General features: G+C 46.0%; 1 protein-coding gene across 1 annotated transcript in view; it reads left to right on the forward strand.

The window, feature by feature from the left end:
- GAK (cyclin G associated kinase) overlaps positions 1 to 21,809 on the forward strand; it is an 832,466-nt gene that overhangs the window by 480,409 nt on the left and 330,248 nt on the right. The window contains 2 exon segments of the mRNA XM_029601806.1: positions 20,220 to 20,261; positions 20,263 to 20,382. Of these exon segments, the coding sequence (XP_029457666.1) occupies positions 20,220 to 20,261; positions 20,263 to 20,382 (162 nt within the window).

Genomic DNA, 21,809 nt, shown 5'->3' on the forward strand with positions numbered 1-21,809 from the left:
GGATCTGTACTATCCTGGTTCAAAACATTCCTCAGCAATAGAGGCTATAAGGTCAAAATCCATAATAAAGAATCATCCCGCTATACATCGTCTCTAGGAGTTCCGCAAGGTTCCTCCCTTTCCCCAACGCTCTTTAACATTTACCTTCTCCCACTCTGCCAACTGCTAACCCGATTGAAACTTACACATTTCCTATACGCCGACGATGTGCAAATCTTGATTCCCATTAAAGAAACCATCTCTAAAACACTTGAATTTTTAGACATTTGCCTTTGAGAGATCAATCTCCTTCTCACTAGTCTAAATCTGATATTAAATACAGCCAAGACGGAACTTCTTTTAATCTCCCCAGAAAATAGTAACCTCTCTCTGTGTCTTCCAACCAACCTTCTTACCACACAAACAAGGGACTTAGGAGTAATTATTGACAACCATCTCAACTTAAAATCCTTCATCAAGCAAACAACAAAAGACGGCTTCTACAAACTACAGGTTCTGAAGAGAATCAAACCTCTCCTTCACCTGCGAGACTTCAGAACGGTACTTCAAGCAGTAATTTTTTCTAAGATAGACTATTGTAATTCTATCTTACTCGGACTCCCTTCCGCATCCATTAAACCCCTTCAGATGCTCCAGAACTCGGCTGCGAGAATTCTAACACGAGGAGAAGAGATCACATATCTCCCATTCTGAAGAACTTACATTGGCTGCCAATACACTTCAGAATTATCCACAAATCCATCACCATCATCTACAAAGCTATCCAACACCATGCTATGCTTGATCTACAAATCCCACTCAGACGACACACCTCCACTAGACCCATCAGAGAAGCTTACAGAGGATTACTTCTCATCCCTCAAACCAAAGCTACTCACCATTTAACGTTTAGACACCAAGCCTTCTCCACAGCTGGACCATCAATATGGAATTCTATTCCCCCGGATCTGAGACAAGAACCATGCCTGCCCACTTTCAGAAAAAGGCTCAAGACTTGGCTGTTTAAGCAAGCCTTCCCAGATTCCGTTTTGAATGACAACAACATCCTCTAAGAGACTTCACAATATCATTTAAATATTTATTCCTTAACTGATCAGTCATCTTGCTCTAATCCTTCCCCACAGTTAAACTTTACCCTGTTTTATGTAACTTTACGACCTTAGCACTTGTTAATGTTCTGTTATTTGACTCACTCTCCCTGTTATCTGTAAACCAGCATGATGTGATTTTTAATCTCGAATGCCGGTATAGAAAAACTCTAAATAAATAAAATAAATTTTACTTTTAGAAATTAGCACCAACCCAAAGGTAGGCGCTAATTTCTTCCAGCACAGGGAAAGTGCACAGAAAAGCAGTAAAAACTGCTTTTCTGTGCACCCTCCGACTTAATATCATGGCGATATTAAGTCGGAGGTCCCGAAGGTTGTAAAAAAAAAAAAAAAAAAAAAAAAAAAAATTTAAATTGGGCTGGCGGCTGTCAGGCCGAAAACTGGACGCTCAATTTTGCCGGCATCCGGTTTCCGAGCCCGTGGCTGTCAGCGGGCTCGAGAAACGATGCCAGCAAAATTGAGCGTCGGCTGTCAAACCCGCTGACAGCCGTCGCTTCGGGTCAAAAGGAGGCGCTAGGGACGCGCTAGTGTCCCTAGCGCCTCCTTTTCTCCGTTTCCACCGCACCACCTAATTTGAATATTAGCCGGTGCGTGCTCTGGGAGAGTGGGCATTCGTCCGCTCTCCCGCAGACTTTACTGAATCGGCCTGTAGGTGAGTTCTGTTCTTCTGAGATACTCTGATTGTCTTAATGTTAACAGAGCTGAATCTAGTGTTTCCGTTAAAAAAAAAAAATTAAAAGAAAAGAATCCACAAGGTTAAGTTGAATAGTGTTTGTAGGATGCGATGATATTGTTAATGTTTAGTGGTTCGTGGCCATAGTTTGATTTTGGAGATGTACTGGCTGCCTGATGCCTGAGCAGAACTATATGAGGGTGATGTCAGTGAATCTTGTTCTCCGACTGCATCTGCTGGTTGGCGTGCACAACCCACTGGTGTGGATTGTCTTGCCTTACTTCGAGGAAAGGAAATTATCAGTTATGAAGTAGTTTCACCATTTTTTCAAATTCCATTTTCTAAAATCAGTCATGCCTAGCAGCAGGCTGTACCTTGATAACTATTGTTACCTATTCTGAAGTGCCTTCAGCTGTGTTTTGGAATAGGTAAACATTGGTACAGTGATGCAGTCTAAAGTTTTGAAGGCTGTTATTAATGTAAATTATTGGAGTTCTTCTTCTAAATCATATAAAGTTTAAAAAAGGACAGTATGTTTAACATGTAATGTTAGCATTAAAAATATTTGTGCTCTTCACACAGACATCAAATGCAGTAAAACTGTAGTGTAACTCTATTAAATATACAATCTCTAGAGATAGGAATCTTTTTTTTTTATTTTTGTTGTTGTTTCTTAACAGATAAATACTTCGAATGAAGTTAGGCTGACGTGTCAAACTTGACTCAAGCTGCTGCCAGACTTGTAATTTGGCATATGCTCTGAATCTAATCCATATCATGCAGGATGCCTTATAGATGTTGTAAACCAAATGAATGTAAACAGTCCAACTGTATCAAATAATTAGTGCCACCACCAAATCACTCAGTGTATCGATCGCTATTCCCAGTATGTACCAGGATCAGTCCAGAGAAGTGGGTTGTGTATCCCTACCAGCAGATGGAGTCAGAGAACAAAGCTTTGGGCACTGCCATATATACAAGAGTGCCAGCTGCAGTCCCTCAGTATTTCTCTGACTGCAGCAGATGGCAGAGATGCACACGTGCAGTTTTCTTACTTGATTTTTTAGTATTTAGTTAGAATTTTTTCTTTTACTTGCGGTTGCTTCCTGAGGTGTTAGGCATCTTTGTGGGCCATCCCTTAGTGGATGTCGGGGGGATTGGATATCCCCGTGAGGGTCTCACCCGCTCCGGGTCCGTGTGTGAAGGCCAGGGGATCCTGGTTAATCGCCACAGACAGTGCTGCAGCTGCTCCCTTAATCCCTGCTAGGGCATCCCCAGTTTTGGAGTCAGTAAAGTTGTAATACAAAAAAAAAAAAAAAAGATTTTTAGCAAATTGTCTCGTTTTGTACACCTGGCTGGATGCAGTCGACTCTGAGGTAAGGAGTCTGTGTGGTGGGATCGGACCCTCAGAGGCTATGTGGGGAGGCTCTCAGCTCCTGGGGCTCCGGGTTGCCGGGAAAAGGATGGGGTAAGTTTTCTGGTTAGCTCAGCTGTTTTTTATTATCCACGGCGGCGTTTTTGATCAAAGACAGGCTTTCTTCCTGCAGCCCGTCGGTGTGCGGGTTTTTTCCTCTGTTTTTTGGACCGATTTCCTTTCACCTCACTGTCTGAATTTTTCCCGCGTCGCGGCTGCGAGCAGTAGTACAGCAATTGCAGCCTTTTTCCTTCTTGCTTCACGAGGTTGCGCAACTCCATTGATGGGGCCGCGCTCAAAATCGCCAGCCTGCTGTATGTGTGGCACTCGAAATCAGGCTCTAGATGCGGCTTTTTTGTGCCCCCAAGTGCGCTCAGGCGGTAGAGTTATTGGGGCCGGAAGGCCCCCCCCCTCCCCTCAGGGACAACCCAGGTGCCCCGAGCCTAGCCTCAAGGGAGGAGGATCCCCCCCCCCCCCGGTCTTAGCTGCTGTCAGGGAGGACCCCTCGGGGGGAGTGGGCACTACACCTCCAGTGATTTCCCCGGTAGGGGAGGGGGCTCCAGAGGGGTTTTCCCCGGAGTTTGTCCTCCTCATGCACGAATCCTTTTTAGCTAGCAAACGCACGACAGTAGAGACCCGGATTCCAGGGGGACATTGGTCACCCTCCTGAGAAATTAAATAGGGCCGCAGATCCTGAGAAGTGCCCTGTGGATCAGGTGCACCCACGAAAGGAGGACGCTCAGGGACTTCAGGGGTTTACTACCAGGTTCAGGGTCGGGCCCGCCCGTGGGAGCAGGGGTAGGGACGGACCTGGATAAGGCGGATGTTGATTCGGACGATACAGATGACCCCGATATGCTGCCTGCGGAGGATGACGATCCCAGTGTGGTCCGATTATTTAAACGGGATGAACTGCATCCCCTTATTTGTGGTACATGTGGGCACCAACGACATAGGAAAATGTGGGAGGGAGGTTCTAGAAGCCAAATTTAGGCTCTTAGATAGAAAGCTTAAATCCAGAACCTCCAGGGTAGCATTCTCTGAAATGCTCCCTGTTCCACGCGCAGGTCACCAGAGGCAGGCAGAGCTCCAGAGTCTCAATGCGTGGATGAGACGACGGTGCAAGGAAGAAGGATTCAATTTTACTAGGAACTGGGGAACCTTTTGGGGAAGGGGGAGTCTCTTCTGAAGGGATGGACGCCACCTTAACCAGGGTGGAACCAGACTGCTGGCACTAACCTCAAAAAGGAGATAAAGCAGCTTTTAAACTAGAACAAAAGGGAAAGCCGACAGTCGCTCAGCAGCGCATGGTTCGGACAGAGGTATCTTCAAAGGATACTAATGATGCATTAGAATTAGGGCATCCCGACAGTGAGGTTCCAATAATGAGAAATGTAGTCCAAGTGCCTGTAACTAAAAACTCACCTGAGCTCAAGAATTCTAACTTATCCCTATCAATTAAAAATCAGAATGAAAATACAAACAAAAAACAAACTTTGAAATATTTGTATGCTAATGCCAGAAGTCTAAGAAGTAAGATGGGAGAATTAGAATGTATAGCAGTGAATGATGACATAAACTTAATTGGCATCTCAGAGACATGGTGGAAGAAGGACACCAATGGGACAGTCCTATACCAGGGGACAAATTATATCACAATGACAGAGAGGAGCACCTGGGAGGCGGTGTGGTCCTTTATGTCCGGGATGGCATAGAGTCCTGCACGAGACTAAATGCACAATTGAATCTTTATGGGTAGAAATCCCTTGTGTGTCGGGAAAGACTATAGTGATAGGAGTATACTACTGTCCACCTGGTCAAGACGGTGAGACTGACAGTGAAATGCTAAGAGAAATTAGGGAAGCTAACCAAATTGGTAGTGCGGTAATAATGAGAGACTTCAATTACCCCAATATTGACTGGATAAATGTATCATCGGGACACGCTAGAGAGATACAGTTCCTGGATGAAATAAATGATAGCTTTATGGAGCAATTGGTTCAGGAACAGACGAGAGAGGGAGCAATTTTAGATCTAATTCTCAGTGGAGCACAGGACTTGGTGAGAGAAGCAACGGTGGTGGGGCCGCTTGGCAATAGTGATCATAATATGATCAAATTTGAATTAATGACTGGAAGGGGGACAGTAAGCAAATCCACTGCTCTCGTGCTAAACTTTCAAAAGGGAAACTGATAAAATGAGAACAATTGTTAGAAAAAAACTGAAAGGAGCAGCTACAAAAGAAAGTGTGCAAGAGGCGTGTCATTGTTAAAAAAAAAAAAAAAAAAAACCCATTCTAGTAGCACAGTCCAGATGTATTCCATACATTAAATGTGGAAAGAAGGCAAAACGATTGCCTGCATGGTTAAAAGGGGAGGTGAAAGAAGCTATTTTAGCCAAAAGATCATCATTCAAGAACTGGAAGAAGGATCCAACAGAAGAAGATAGGATAAAGCATAAACGTTGGCAAGTTAATGTAAGACATTGATAAGACAGACTAAGAGAGAATTTGAAAAGAAGTTGGCCGTAGAGGCAAAAACACAGTTTTTAAAATATATCCGAAGCAGAAAGCCTGTGAGGGAGTCAGTTGGACCGTTAGATGATCGAGGGGTTAAAGGGGCACGTAGAGAAGAAAAGGCCATCGCAGAAAGATTAAATGATTTTTTTGCTTCGGTGTTTACTGAAGAGGATGTTGGGGAGGTACCCGTACTGGAGAAGGTTTTCATGGGTAATGATTCAGATGGACTGAACCTAATCATGGTGAACCTAGAAGATGAGGTAGACCTGATTGACAAACTGAAGAGTAGTAAATCACCTGGACTGGATGGTATCCACCCCAGAGTTCTGAAGGAACTAAAAAATGAAATTTCAGACCTATTAGTTAAAATTTGTAACCTATCATTAAAATCATCCATTGTACCTGAAGACTGGAGGATAGCTAATATAACCCCAATATTTAAAAAGGGTCCAGGGGCGATCCGGGAAACTACAGACCAGTTAGCCTGACTTCAGTCCAGGAAAATTAGTGGAAAGTGTTCTAAACATCAAAATCACAGAACATATAGAAAGACATGGTTTAATGGAACAAATTCAGCATGGCTTTACCCAAGGCACTCCTCCAACAGACTCCAACAGACCCAAGGCACTCCTCCAACAGACCCATCAGAGAAGCATATAGAGAATATCTACAAGTACCTCACAACAATACTACCCAGCATATAACATTGAGAGATCGGGCCTTCTCCACAGCAGGTCCCCCACTATGGAACTCAATCCCCTTAGAATTACGACAGGAACCATGTCTTCCAACCTTCAGGAAGAGACTTAAAACATGGCTGTTCATGAAAGCATTTCCGGACCCTTAATGATTCACTTCCATCAAATGCAGCAACACTGAGCATCTTCTATTAAACTGAAACAGACAATACCAACCAATCACTACAAGGTTTTACTTCTTGTTAAACTTTTTGTCTCTCCTCTAACTCTAATCCCAGTTAGAATAACCCCTGTTTTATTGTAACTTTTTCTTCTATGCACTTGTTATACTTTTGTAATGTATACTCTTACGTTTATAGCTATATACGTTATAATGTATTGCTCACCCTTGTTTTATGTAAACCGACATGATACGAACTTCTGTGAATGCCGGTATAGAAAAACACAAATAAATAAATAAATAAAATAAGGCAAGTCTTGCCTCACAAATCTGCTTCACTTTTTTGAAGGAGTTAATAAACATGTGGATAAAGGTGAACCGGTAGATGTAGTGTACTTGGATTTTCAGAAGACGTTTGACAAAGTTCCTCATGAGAGGCTTCTCGGAAAGTAAAAAGTCATGGGATAGGTGGGTGATGTCCTTTCATGGAAGGGGAATGGGCAGTGGAGTGCCTCAGGGATCTGTATTGGAGGACCCTTACTTTTCAATATATTTATAAATGATCTGGAAAGAAATACGACGAGTGAGATAATCAGATTTGCAGATGATACAAAATTGTTCAGAGTAGTTAAATCACAAGCAGATTGTGATAAATTGCAGGAAGACCTTGTGAGACTGGAAAACTGGGCATTAAAATGGCAGATGAAATTGAATGTGTATAAGTGCAAGGTGATGCATATAGGGAAAAATAACCCATGCCATAGTTACACAATATTAGGTTCCATATTAGGTGCTACTACCCAAGAAAGAGATCTAGGCGCCATAGTGGATAACACATTGAAATCATTGGTTCAGTGTGCTGCGGCTTTCAAAAAAGCAAACAGAATGTTGGGAATTATTGGAAAGGGAATGGTGAATAAAACGGAAAATGTCCTAATGCCTCTGTATCTCTCCATGGTGAGACCGTACCTTGAATACTGTGTACAATTCTGGTCGCTGCATCTCAAAAAAGATATAATTGCGATGGAGAAGGTACAGAGAAGGGCTACCAAAATAAGGGGAATGGAACATCTCCTCTATGAGGAAAGACTAAAGAGGTTAGGACTTTTCAGCTTGGAGAAGAGATGGCTGAGGGGGGGATATGATAGAGGTGTTTAAAATCATGAGAGGTCTAGAATGTAGATGTGAATCGGTTTTTTACTCTTTCGGATAATAGAAAGACTAGGGGGCACTCCATGAAGTTAGCGTGTGGCACATTTAAAACTAATCAGAGAAAGTTCTTTTTCACTCAACGCACAATTAAACTCTGGAATTTGTTGCCAGAGGATGTGGTTAGTGCAGTTAGTATAGCTGTGTTTAAAAAAGGATTGGATAAGTTCTTGAAGGAGAAGTCCATTACCTGCTATTAATTAAGTTGACTTAGAAAGTAGCCACTGCTATTACTAGCAACGGTAACATGGAATAGACTTAGTTTTTGGGTACTTGCCAGGTTCATATGGCCTGGATTGGCCACTGTTGGAAACAGGATGCTGGGCTTGATGGACCCTTGGTCTGACCCAGTATGGCATGTTCTTATATTCTTAAGTCCTGGAGGTCTTGGCCTTAAAGTATCTCAGGAGGAGTCGGACAATGAGGGGGTTAATCCCGTCTTCAGCGTTAAGAGTCCCACTACTTCTTTTCCTCTACCGAAGAAAGTACGCAAATTGGTGACCCGGGAGTGGGAGGCTCCTGATGCTTGTCTGAAAGTGGGCAGAGCGATGGCAAAACTATATCCCCTGTCGGGTATCTTAGATCTGTTGAAGATCCCTAAGCTGGATGCTGCGGTCTCGGCGGTCACTAAGAAGACCACTATCCTGGTCGCTGGGGCGGCTGCCCTGAAAAACATGCAGCACCGGAAGCTAGAAAATCCAGTTGAAGCGAGCGTTTGAGGTCGCAGCGCTGAGTCTTCGAGCTGCAATCTGCGCCAGCCTGATGCAGAGAGCATGTCTGTGTTGGGTTCAGGAGGCATCTGCCAGTGCCGGAGCAGGCAGCGGAGGGGCGTTACAGTCCCCCCGGTTGGAGGCGAGTGTCGCCTATGTGGCAGATGCCCTGTATGATCTGGTGAGGTATGGGCTCCATGGTGTCATCACAGCGTTTCTCTAGCTGAGGAATTGGGCGGCGGATTTGTCCTTTAAATCCCAGCTGTGCAACCTGGCCTTTAAGGGCAAACTAATGTTTGGGGAGGAACGGGACAAGCTGGTAAAGTGCTGGCTGAATCCAAGGGCAATCGGTTGCCAGAAGACAGGAGATTGTCCAAGAAGGCCTTCCCCCCCTTGAGCTCGTTTCCTGGACACACGTTACTATAGGCTAGCAGATACACCACACCAGCTGCTTCTAAAACCGGCTACAGGGCGCCAGCAGTCTTTTCGCGGGTGTCGCTGACCGGGTAGGGACTAGGGACATCTGGGTGCAGGCAGCACCAAAGCCTCCCAATGAAGCCACGAGCACCCATTCCGTCGTCGAAGCTGTAGGAGGCAGATCCAACTTTTACACGGAATGGGCAAGAATTACCTCAGACCGTTGGGTCTTAGAGGTAATCAGAGACTGATACACCTTGGAATTCTCACAACTGGTACGAAAGGTGTTTGTGGAATCTCGAGTGGCCTCACACAGCAAGTACGAGGTGGTCCAAGGGACCCTGCAATGACTTCTTGACCTCAAGGCTATTGTGCCAGTCCCAGAGACGCAGCGAGGAAGAGGCTGTTAACTCGATTTACTTTGTGGTGCCCAAAAAGGAGGGCACGTTTAATCCCATTCTCGATCTGCAGAAAGTGAATTGTTGCCTCCAGATTCCTCGTTTTCGGATTGAAACATTGTGGACGGTGATGGCGGTTCGGACAGTGGAATTTCTAGCCTCCTTGGATCTCACCAAAGCGTATCTTCATATCTCTATCAGGTTAAGTCATCAGAAGTTTCTGCGTTTCAAGGTATTGGGCAACACTTCCAATTTCGAGCCCTTCCTTTTGGCCTTGCAACGGCTCCTCGAACGTAAACAAAAGTAATGGTGGTGGTGGCGGCATTCCTTCGCAAGGAGGGGATATTGGTCCACCGGTACCTGTGCGACTGGTTGAATCACTCAAAATCTCGGGAGGACTGCTAGAGATCGCACAGGGTGATGGTCACGTTGTAGTCACTGGGCTGGGTGATCAATGTCCAGAAGAGTCACTTGGGAACCCACCCAGGTGTTGGTTTATCTAGGAGCCCAATTCGATACCATACTAGGAAGGGTGTTTCTATCGGCAGATCGGATAATGAAGTTGAAAGACCAGGTCCACTCGCTTCTTTGGAGGCGCACTCCCACAGTATGACATCATCTTCAAGTCCTGGGCTCCATGGCTTCCACACTGGACTTGGTTCCATGGGTGTTCGCTCACTTACGTCCATTACAATGGGCTCTTCTGTCTCGGTGGAGCCCGATGTTGGAACAGTTCCAACTCCCAATGCCACTTCTTCGGTAGTCCCGGGTCAGACTGTCCTGTGAGTGTCACGTGGCAATCTGGAACGGGGCATGAATTTGGACCCTCTGAATTGGCTGGTAATCTCCACCAAAGCCAGTCTTTCCAGTTGGGGAGCGGTCTGTGCGAAAAGGTCCGCTCAAGGTCTGTGGTCAGCGACGGAAGGATCGTGGTCCATCAATTGCCTCGAGATGAGAGCAGTGCGTCTAGCCTTACAAGCCTTTCTACCTTGGATTCAGGGCAGAATGGTGCGAGTCTTCTCCAACAATGCGACGATGGTGGCGTACATCAACCACGGTGGGACATGAAGTCCCGCTGTGGCACTAGAGGCACGACTTCTGTTCGCCTGGGCGGAACACCATCTCGGGGGGCATTGCCGCTTTGCATGTTGCCAGGGTAGAGAATGTTGAAGCGGATTTTCTCAGTAGACAGCAATTTGATCCAGGGGAATGGGAACTGTCCGCCAACGCGTGGAACCGCATTTGCGCCAGATGGGGCGTGCCTCAGTTGGACCTAATGGCAACGCGAGCGAATGCGAAGACGGAACGTTTCTTCAGTCGGCGAAAAGAGCAGGGCTCTGTGGGCATTGACGCCCTCGTGTGCCCCTGCTCACGGGAATTCTCCTGTATGCCTTTCCTCCCTGGCCGCTCATAGGTCGGCTTCTCCGCCGCATAGAACTTCACCCGGGCCAGTTCACATTGGGTTTCTCTTTCATTTTGTTTTATTATATGTGAACTGATATGATGACTGATGTTGAATATCGGCTCATCTACCGCATCTGCTCCGCCAGGGGCCCATATTTTCGGATCAGAGGATTACTTCCTCTCTCGCAGCTTGGCTTTTGAGAGGCGACGTTTACGCTTGAAGGGCTATTCCGAGCAGGTCGTTTCCACCCTTCTGCAAACGCGCTGCCCGGCCACCTCTATGGCTTATGTGCGCATCTGGAAGCTTTTTTTTTTTTTTTTTTTTTTTTTTTAGTTAAATTTTTATTGGCAATTGAAACTATAACATAGCCAAATTCTTTGCAATTACAAAGCGTTAAATCGTACAATAAAACTGTTACAACCAATGACTTGCCATGCTTTTTTCTTTTCCCCCCTCCTCCCTCCCCCCCCCCCCCCCCCCCAATGACATTCTCCCTAAGTGATACTTGCGCCTATTATGGGAGTAGTGGTATTGGCTGCTGCCATCTCCTCCCGTATGGGCCCGTCAATGTCACCCTATCCCTATAAGCCAGTCACTCTGGGCCTCCTTCCCCTTGGGATCTTACACTTCCCCCATGCTCTCCCCCTTGTCATATCGCATTATACCAGTGTAAAAAAGGCTCCCAAATTAAGACATGCTTTGCCACTGTATCTTGTTGTTGGGCTCTTATGTAGTACCACGAATGCATAGTCCATAGCCGCTGTATGACTGACTCCTCAGCTGGCGGCCCTTCCTGCTTCCAGTGTGCTGCCAGTTCTTGACGTGCCGCACTTAGCACGTGGTGCACCATCTGTCTCACCCTCCTCGGCCACACCTCAGGAAAGTCGGATAGCAAAAAGAAAGCCGGTTCATAGGCCACCGGGAGACGTAGCATCTGTGTTATCGCCTGCCGGATCCATTGCCAAAACGGTGTTAGTTGGTGCATCCCCCACCAAATATGCAGGTATGTCCCCTTTTGCGAACAGTTCCTCCAGCACGTTTCAGCTTGTGATGGATACATTTTATGCAACTTGGCCGGCGTCAAATACCACCATCGCCAATACTTTGTAATTAGTCTCCATGGTATGGGCCGAAATAGTCCCCACGGTATGCTTGTAGGAAGCAAGTATTCCAGTGCGACTCAGTCCAATTTAAATTTAAGTCCTTTTCCCAGGCCTTCTGGAATCCATGACGGGTCAGTTCTTGTTCAGATAACCAAACATAGATATTGGAAATGGTCCCCTTTAAGTCTTCTCGTGAACTACACAAGCTTTCCAAACGCCACGCATTGCCTACTGGCATTCACTTTAATATAAGGGTCCTGCAGACAATGTCGTATCTGGAGGTACCGGTAATACTCCCCACTGGGAAGGTCGTATTGGCATTGTAATTCCGCGAAGGATTTGATGCGAGAGTCCTGAAACAATTGTCCATATCGCAAAATCCCCCAGTTACTCCACCTATCCAGACTGACCCCCCCTTCAAATACCCATATCGTTGCTGATAAAGCCCAATAGGCAATAGTGGAGTCACCACTTCCTTCCCCGTCAGCCTCCCCCGGCATTGACTCCAAAACTTTTAGCGTGGTGCGCGTAAAAGGGGTTGTCTACCTCTTGAGGGTGGCCTTTCAGTGGGAGCCCCCACACCCTCGTATGTAGAGTCATGCCCCCCCCCCCCAAGCTTTGCTCCAATCGAGCCCACAGTTTTAAACGGCGCCCTGCAGACCATTCCGGTATGACCCGGAGCTGCGCCGCTTGGTAATACTTAATAAAAATTGGGAACCGCTAGCCCTCCTTCCTCTCTAGGACGATACAAACACCCTCCCTCGCTATGCGTGGTGGCCTTCTCCTCCATATAAAATGAAACACCTTGGTCTGCAGGGATCGCAAGAATTTCGATGGTACCTCTATCGGCAGCGATTGGAATAAATACAACCATCTTGGTAAGATGTTCATTTTGATCACTGCCACTCTCCCCAACCATGACAACTTATAAGGATACCATATATCCAGGTCTCTAATCATTTGCTTCATCAGGGGAACATATTTGAGATTAAACAACTGCTGCCATTGTGCTGACAGTGTAATCCCTAGATATTTTATCCCCTGCGTGGCCCACTTGAAGGGAAATGCAGCCTGTACGCCGGAATCTGCTCCTCCGGCAGTGTTACGTTCAAAAATCTCGGTTTTGGTTAAGTTGACTTTGAACCCAGACATCCCACTAAATCTGTCCATTTCTTTAACTAGAATCGATAGGGTACGCTGAGGGTGAGCCACAGTAAACAGGAGGTCGTCTGCAAAAGCGTAATTTTAGAGCTCACTCCCCTTATATCCAATCCACTTATATCCCTATTTTGGCGAATAATAGCAGCCAATGGTTCCATGAATAGAGCAAATAAAAGAGGGATAAGGGGCATCCCTGTCTAGTACCCTCCCCAACGCAAACGCCTCCGAGTATATAACCATTCACTTTGACACACGCTTTAGGGTTGGCATTCATAGCTCTGAGCCATTGTTGAAAATTGTTCCCATCCCACCTTTCGCAGGACCCCAAATAGAAACCCCCAGTGCACCCGATCGAAGGCCTTTTCGGCATCCACTGCCATTAAGACCAGGGGGACCCCCTGCGTTTTTGCGGCCCACATCAAATTCACTACTTTTCGAACGTTATCCCCCGCTTGCCGGCCCTGTATAAACCCAGATTGATCAGGCTGTATAAGGGTGGGTTAAAACCATATTTAATCGCCTAGCCAGCACTTTAGCCAAAATCTTTAAGTCTATATTAAGCAATGAAATCGGTCTATAAGAACCACACAGCGTTTATATCCTTGCCCGGCTTGGGCAGCAACCGTGATACCCCGCCAGGCTCATGGTTTCCGGTAAGGTCGCAGTCTCAAGCATATCATTATAGACCTCTTGCAACTGCAGGACCAGCAGATCCTTATATTTTTTATAAAACAGCCCTGTAAATCCGTCCAGCCCGGGAGCCTTGTGAATTTTCAGACTAGTAATAGCATCAGAAATCTCCCCCCTGGTAATTGGCATATCCAAAATTCGGACTTGGTTGTCCTCTAATCTGGGTAGTGCGATCTGCCCCAGATAATCATCAATTTGTTCGGTAGTCACAGGGAGTTCTTCCGTATATAGCTGCTGATAGAATTGGGCAAACCTATTCCTTATCCCCTTATTTTCCCTAAGAACGCTACCATTTTGGGCCTTTACTTTGATAATGGTGCTTTGTGCTATTTGTCGTTTTAATTGCCCGGCTAACCATTTGCCCGGTTTGTTGCCCTCCAAGAAGTGGATCCCCCTTCTATTATCCAACTTATCCAAGATCTCCCCATCCAACAATGTACGTAATTCATTTACGTTTTTGATCTAACTTTCGGAGGACCCTCCCTCCCCCTGCTCTCTTATGTTCCCTTTCCAACTGCCCAATAACCTCGGTCAACGCCTGCTATATTGCCCTCTCTTCTCGCAGCTTCGCTGCTGCCCTGGCTATCAAACGCCCCCCGCATTACAGCTTTAAGCAGTCCCACACCGTCCGGGAAGGAACTTCCCCTGTATTATTTCTCTCAAAATAGTCTGCAATATCTAGGCGCAGAGTCTCACAAGTTTTCGCATCCGCCAGGAGCTTGTCATTAAGCCGCCAATATTTCATACCCCGTTCTTCCTGCAGCAATCGAAAGGTTCCATATATTGGGGCATGATCTGACCAGACAATCTGGCCAATCTGTGTCTCTACACATCCACCATCCATTTCTTACTTGCCCAGCCACATATCTATGCGGGAATATACCCCATGCGCTCTAGAAAACAGGTATAATCCCTATCCTTGGGATGTCCCTTTCTCCAAATATCCATGAGCCCCCAATGCTCCATCAGAGTTTTTAGCCTTTCTCGGTGCCCTTTACCTCCACCCCTCCCAGCAACTGTGGTCCAAGGTAGGGCACATAGTGGTGTTAAAATCCCCACCAACTAGCACTGGGCCCTGGATAAAATCACTAGTGATTGCTCCAGCTGTATAAAAAACAATCCCCTGGTTTTGATTAGGGGCATATACATTAATGAGAGTCATCAGAACATTGTCAATTTTTAACACTAGAGCTATATACCTACCCTGTCGGTCCTTTCTAATATCCCAATATCTCGACCCTCAGTTCTTTACCCAGCAGATGCCCACGCCACATGTCTTTCTCGTCTCACAGTTCGAATGCCAGAAAACAGTGGATATGCAGCATCTCTCAATAGCCGCTCATCCCGCTTCAGCAGATGAGTTTCTTGTATGAAATATATCTGCGCCTTATGCGCTTTGGCATCCTTAAATAACAGTTGCCGCTTCCTTGGGTGATTCAGCCCTTTCACATTCAAAGCCACGATAGTCACATTAGCCATTCTGACTGCCCCACAGTTGACCTCTACTTATAAATTGAGAATACTCCCAACCCCCGTCATTCCTATGCACCAGAAGAATGTACCCCCCCACCCACCCCTCCTCCAACCCCCTCCCTCCCCCTCCCCCCCCCCCCAACCCCTCCACCAACCGTGAGGACCCCATCCTCACCCAAACCATATGAGGAATGACCCCATCCCACCTAGCAACATAACAGAATCTAATCATTTGCATGTATTATACATTTAAACATCATAAATTGCCCCCAACGCACCCACTAACAAATGCCACCCCCAGTACGTAACAGGTTTAACCAGAATTGCTGGGTCTTTCTACTATAGACTGTGGGTATTCCACCCCACCTCCAGCTTATAAGCCCCACTACCCCCTATTCAGAACACCATGACCTGGGTTTCCCTCCATGCGATGAATATATATAAGCTAATACAGCATATTATTCTCCTCAACCCTCGCTGGGTCCCCCCCCCTTCCTTGGCAAGCTCCTGGCGTTTCAGCCGCTTGCCTCCCTTTCCCATTCTTTGCCATCGGGGGGTGGGAACTCCTCTCGATGGCGGCTGCCCCGCCGTCTGTGATATAACTTCAATGCCCTGCTGCCTTAGGAATTTTTCTGCTCTCTCTGGGCTCCTTGCGACACAGGAGTTGCCGCTGATGGTAAACATAATTCCAAACGGGTACAGCCACTGATATCTCACATTCTCTGCTTTCAGGGTCTCAGTAATAGTTTTCATCGCCCTTCTTTTTTGCAGAGTAACCGCAGACACATCATTGAAGATTTGTATCTCTGCTCCTTTCCACACTATGCGCCCGAGTCCTCGTGCTTTGTTCATGATCAGTTCTTTGGTGTTAAAGTTATGCAGGCAGGCCACAATGTCCCGCGGCTTGTTATTAATGGGCTTTCCCAGCGCACGGTGAGCTCTATCAATAAGAATTTGGTGCCCATATGGTTACTTCTCTTCTCCGCGTCTGAGCTCAATATGGATCTGCAAATGTTTTTGCACCACCAGCCCATAGTCCATTGCTTCTTCGCCCTCCGGGATACCACGGATCCTAATATTGCAGCGGCGCTGCCGGTTTTCCAAATCTTCTATTTTAGTGAGTAAGTCCTCCGTCACCTGCTGCAAGTTTTGTAGGTCTTTATTGTGTTGCACAAGGGTAGTGGCCTGCTCATCCAGATTCTGCTCCACCACATGTACCCTTTCTCCAAGCTCTTCTACCTCCACTCTAAGCGCCCCCATGTTTTCCTTATTTCCAGTTTCAGGGTTTGAATAATTTCCTGTTTCATATCTTGCAACCATGTCTGCAGTTCCTGCTTAGTAGGGCTATTTTCCGTATTCGTTACCACAGGAGATCCCCCGGGAACAGCTGCCTCGGTATCCACTTCGTCCCCCCTCGGGGCTCCTTTCTCTCCTTCCATCATTGCACTGTAGGCAAACGCTGATAAGTCAATGGTTTCCTACGGGTTGCCATTCACTTCCCCTTTGCCACCTGAAGCTGACCCAGCCGCAGGTCCCCTTTACTCCACAGTCCTCCGTCCCAAAATCCTGCTTCAAGGGTCACTCCGACTGCCACCACCCGAGCCGGCACCCCCCCCCCCGGGGGGATCATTAAAGGATTCCAGTCCCACCCTCTCCATCCAGATCAGATCCGGCTATTTAAAGCAGTCCCCCAAGTCCATACTCTTCTGTCCCACAGTTCCCCCCCCCCCCCCCCCAGTACCTCTGCACTCGTAGGCGTCTTGTAGCTTGGAGTTATGTTTCCACTTTCTGGGGTTATTGCTTCCGCGGCTGCTCGGGCCCCCTGCCACGTGGTCCGACTCCATGTTTGTCTTCCTTCTCGTCCCGCCGGGGCTTCTCTCCACCAGCTCTGTCAGTCCCTGCCGGGCCTGCCCAGGTTCTTACAGAAAAAATTGCCCCGGCACTGCTAGATGGACTTTCGGGGGGGGTGGTGTGAGATCTGCAATTTCTATCTCTTTGTGGGGGCACTGGGGAGGTAAAGCGCCCGCGTTCCCAGGACCCCCACCACGTGTGGTCCGGCGCCATTTTGGCGTTCTTGCTTGCCCGCGGAGCTCACTGCTCCAGGCCCTTCTCGGTCACTGCGGCTGCCCAGGTCCTGCGGGAAAGAGTTGCCCCTGCCCGCTTGGGCTTCGGTGGTGCTGTTATCCTGCGAAATCTATCCTTTTTTGGGGGCACTGGGGAGGTAAGCCGCCGCGATCCGGACCCCCCCACGTGTCCGACTCCATGGAAGGCGTTTAGATTCTCCCGCGGGGTTCTCTCCTCTCCTCCTCCCCGTACTCACTGCCGGCTGCTGCTTTCTGCCTGCGATCGTGCCGTTTCACAGCCTGTCCTTTCCCCCGCGTGCCCTGCTCTTTGTATCCTGCGGGGTGCCTCTGGACCATATTTACATGCTTTTTCCTTCCCAGCTATAGCGAGCTAGGCTCTTAAGCTGCCATAGCCGTAGGATGCCGTCACTTCCTCCCTGGAAGCTTTTTGAGGCGTGTAGCAACAGGCCTGCGACTCACTATCTGTCGAAGTTCCTCGAATCTTGACTTTCTTCAGCAGGGGCTTACTAAGGGACTAGTGTTCAATTCCCTTCGGGTACAGGTTGCAGCCCTGGGTGCCCTGCAGGGACGGTTCAATGGCTGTTCCTTGGCAGCGCACCCGGACATTTCTCGTTTTCTTAGAGGGGTCAAATATTTGGGGCCTCCCATCCCCCCCAGTATGCCTGGATTGGAGCCTGAATTTAGTTCTCTGGGTATTTGTGGTGCCCCTTTCAAACCTCTCAAAGGCTCTTCTCTGAAGGGATCTGACTTGAAGATGGTGTTTCTGGTGGCCATTTGCTTGGATCATTGGATTTCAGAGCTACAGGTGCTGTCGTGTCGGACCCATTTCTGCGTATCTCGGCGGATCGGGTGTCTTTGCGGACGGTCCCATCCTTCGTCCCTAAGGTGGTTTCCTCATTTCATGTAAATCAGAGCTGCCTGGGTTTTCCACATTGATCTCGGGACTCTTCTCAGGACAGAGACCCTTCATCTCTTGGATGTGCACAGTGTCTTGATGCGGTATCTGGTGGTTACCAATGACTTCAGACGTTCTGACCATTTGTTGTCCTTTTTGGGGGACCAAAGAAAGGAGAAAAAGCATTTAAAGTGACCCTTTCGCGGTGGAATTAAAGAAGACATTTGCTCGGCGTACATTGCCCTTGGATGGCAAGCTCCAGTGAGTCGCAGGGCTCACTCTACTAGAGCCCAGTCTACTTCCTGGGCAGAGTGTCAGCTCTTGTCGTCGCAGGAGATCTGTAGGGCTCTTCTTATTCACACTTTCACTTTCATTATCGATTGGACGGTCAAGGCGTCTGATGAGTCATCCTTCGGTGAGTGTTCTGCGTGCGGGTCTTTCGGGGCCTGCCCAGTGTAAGGTGGCTTGGGTACAATCCCACTTCTCTGGCTTATCCTGGTACGTACTGGGAAAAGAAAATTGGTTTCTTACCTGCTAATTTTCAATTCCTGTAGTACCAAGGATCAGTCCAGAGCCCACCCCTTATTTCAGATCCAAAAGACTGTGTTGGCTACCGTTGGCGGATAATGTGGCCTGAAGCATTTCATGAAGCTCCTTTTTGCAGAATGGATTGATGGAGCAGTTATGCACGGTTGGTTTAGTTTATTTTTTACTTAGGCGTAGGAGTAGTCAGGGTTTTGTTGATTGCTACCCCTCGCTCTTTAGTTCTGTTAGCCTGGGCTTGGGTATAGGACAATACTGAGGGACTGCAGGTGGCACTCTTGTATATATGACAGTGCCCAAAGCTTTGTTCTCTGATGCCATCTGCTGGTAGGGATACACAACCCACTTCTCTGGACTGATCCTTGGTACTACAGGAACAAAAATTAGCAGGTTAAGAACCAATTTTCTTTTCAGTGAAATCAGCATAATTGGCACTTACGGCTAAACAAAGTCCTCAATTGCCCTTTCAGTAATCATAGATCTGTATCTACTATGCTTCAATATTGACTTGTCTTTTGAAAACAATGTTTATTTTTTATGCAAATAAATTACTTTTCTTCGATGCTTTGACATCTTTAAATCAATTTTACCGCTTCCAATTCAATACCTGATACGGGGCCATGTTTCGAAATAGAATCTGCATCAGGAGAACCAAGACCTTTGTAAAGCTATATGAAGCCATCTATTTGTTATTAAATAGGAGCCTCTGACTTAATTTCATAGCAGAAAAAAAATCTTGATCACATCTTTAACTTAGCCACTGCAAAAGGAAATATCAAATCATAGTTTTAATCATAAAAGTATATTTCCAATCGCATCTTCTATGATTTCAGTAATTTATTATATTTTTCATTAAAAAATGATGATTTTGGTTAGCTGGGATTGCATATTATGATGGTCATCTATGAATAGCAATTGATGGATTAAGAACATAAGAACATGCCATACTGGGTCAGACCAAGGGTCCATCAAGCCCAGCATCCTGTTTCCAACAGTGGCCAATCCAGGCCATAAGAACCTGGCAAGTACCCAAAAACTAAGTCTATTTCAATGTTACCGTTTGCTAGTAATAGCAGTGGCTAATTTCTAAGTCAACTTAATAGCAGGTATGGACTTCCCTCCAAGAACTTATCCAATCCTTTTTTAAACACAGCTATACTAACTGAACTAACCACGTCCTCTGGCAACAAATTCCAGAGTTTAATTGTGCGTTGAGTGAAAAAGAACTTTCTCAGATTAGTTTTAAATGTGCCACATGCTAACTTCATGGAGTGCCCCCCCCCCCCTAGTCTTTCTATTATCTGAAAGCTTAAATAAGCGTTATAGACCTCTCATGATTTTAAACACCTCTATCATATCCCCCTCAGCCATCTCTTCTCCAAGCTGAAAAGTCCTAACCTCTTTAGTCTTTCCTCATAGGGGAGTGATTTGATAGAGGCACTATTTATTATTTGATGCTATTATCTCTATATGTGGTAAAAACATGAGGTTAAATAACAGTCAATTGTATTTAGGGTATGTTTTATTCAGTGATTTTTGTTTCAATTCTGTTTGATGTAGTAAACCTGAACTGCCTAGACAGCCAGGATCTACGGCCCAATATGAAGAAGAAATGGACAAGTCAGAACACTCTCTTGAAAGCGAATTCCACCGATTCAGATCCCTCCCAGAAAAAAGCAATGCTGATGCAAATAACTTCTTCAACCACGCTGGATTGGAAAGGCAACTTCAGTTATTCATTTGTTTTTTTGTTTGTGTTTTATAATAGACTGTTCTTATAAAACCTTTTTCAAGTCCATATTCAGTCCATATTCAGTGGTGTGGCTAACTTAGCCACACCACTGAATATATCTGGTTATTTTAAAATTAGCTGGCTAAATTTATCCAGCTAACTTTAATACAGGACTAATGCATGACCGTACTTGTCTGAATAACTTATCCAGCTAACTCAGCTTCTCCCAGATATGGCCCCGAAACACCCCTGACTTATCTGGCCAAATTTAGCCAGATAAAATGTTATCTGGCTAGAATTTAGCTAGATAAGTGCCCAAATATTAGTTTAGCCGGATAACATCTGAGTTATCCAGCTAAATGTTTCTGAATATCTGCCTCCATTGCAACTAATTCAATATGCCAATTAAAGTGTAGTAATAGAAATTATTTTATCATAAAGGAACAAGTTTATAATTTGATGAGCTTTCATAAGTATTATAGTATCCTAATCATTTGATATGAAGCTGGAATTCTTTATAAATTTATGCATGCCCAGAGTGGCATTTAGTACCATGGGAAGCTTGCTGGGCAGACTGGATGGACCATTTTGGTCTTTTTTTCTGCCATCATTACTATGTAACTATATGTTAGGAGCTTTAAAGTTTATAATGCCATTCTATTTGTGTGTGTGTGTTCTGTTTTTAGACCTGGCAGGAGTTGTACAGTCTACTTCTATAGGGTGTCTCATTGAACACTATTGGGAAAATTCCTGTTTCCTTATGCTGCAGCTCAGCACTTTACAAGTGAAAGCATACAAGTTAGTTTGAACTTTAAATATATCAGCCCATTTCCCATACTGTTAAGTTCACCAATTGCGCACATGGGTCTTGTGACCGCACATGGCACAGAGTGGAACAAACTTTCATAGCTTTCTTGAAAACACTAGAAGTCTTTACTGTTCACACATGGGACCTGCCAAGCTACCATGACCTCTGCAGCCTCTTGTTTTCCTTTTTTTCGTAAGCCCAGGGTATCAGGCTTACAAATCTATCTTTCTGTAAATTATAAGAAGGACCCTCAGACAGGGAGTGCACTAAGAAGTGTTACTTCTAAAATACACTCCTTTGGGTGAAGTTAGGAAGCCCAACCAGAAAGTGTGAAAAAATACATTTTACCCTCTGACTGCTTTCTCAAAACTGAACCCCACAGTGTCATAAAATAAGCTGGGCTAAATAGTACTGAGGCATCCATCCAGAACCTCCAGGTGGGAGGGACTGAGGGGTATTGAAGGCTCCTTAATAGAGGAATTATACCTCAGGGATAGTGACATCTGGTGGCCAAACCCAGTAGGGATGCCACACCACCATGTTGAAATTGCAATCCGCTGTATTTTTATCCTAGACTTTTATTCCAATATAAATATTGAACTTCAATCA

The sequence above is a fragment of the Rhinatrema bivittatum genome, chromosome 1, assembly GCF_901001135.1.
Source record: "Rhinatrema bivittatum chromosome 1, aRhiBiv1.1, whole genome shotgun sequence".
NCBI classification, from domain to species: Eukaryota; Metazoa; Chordata; class Amphibia; order Gymnophiona; family Rhinatrematidae; genus Rhinatrema; species Rhinatrema bivittatum.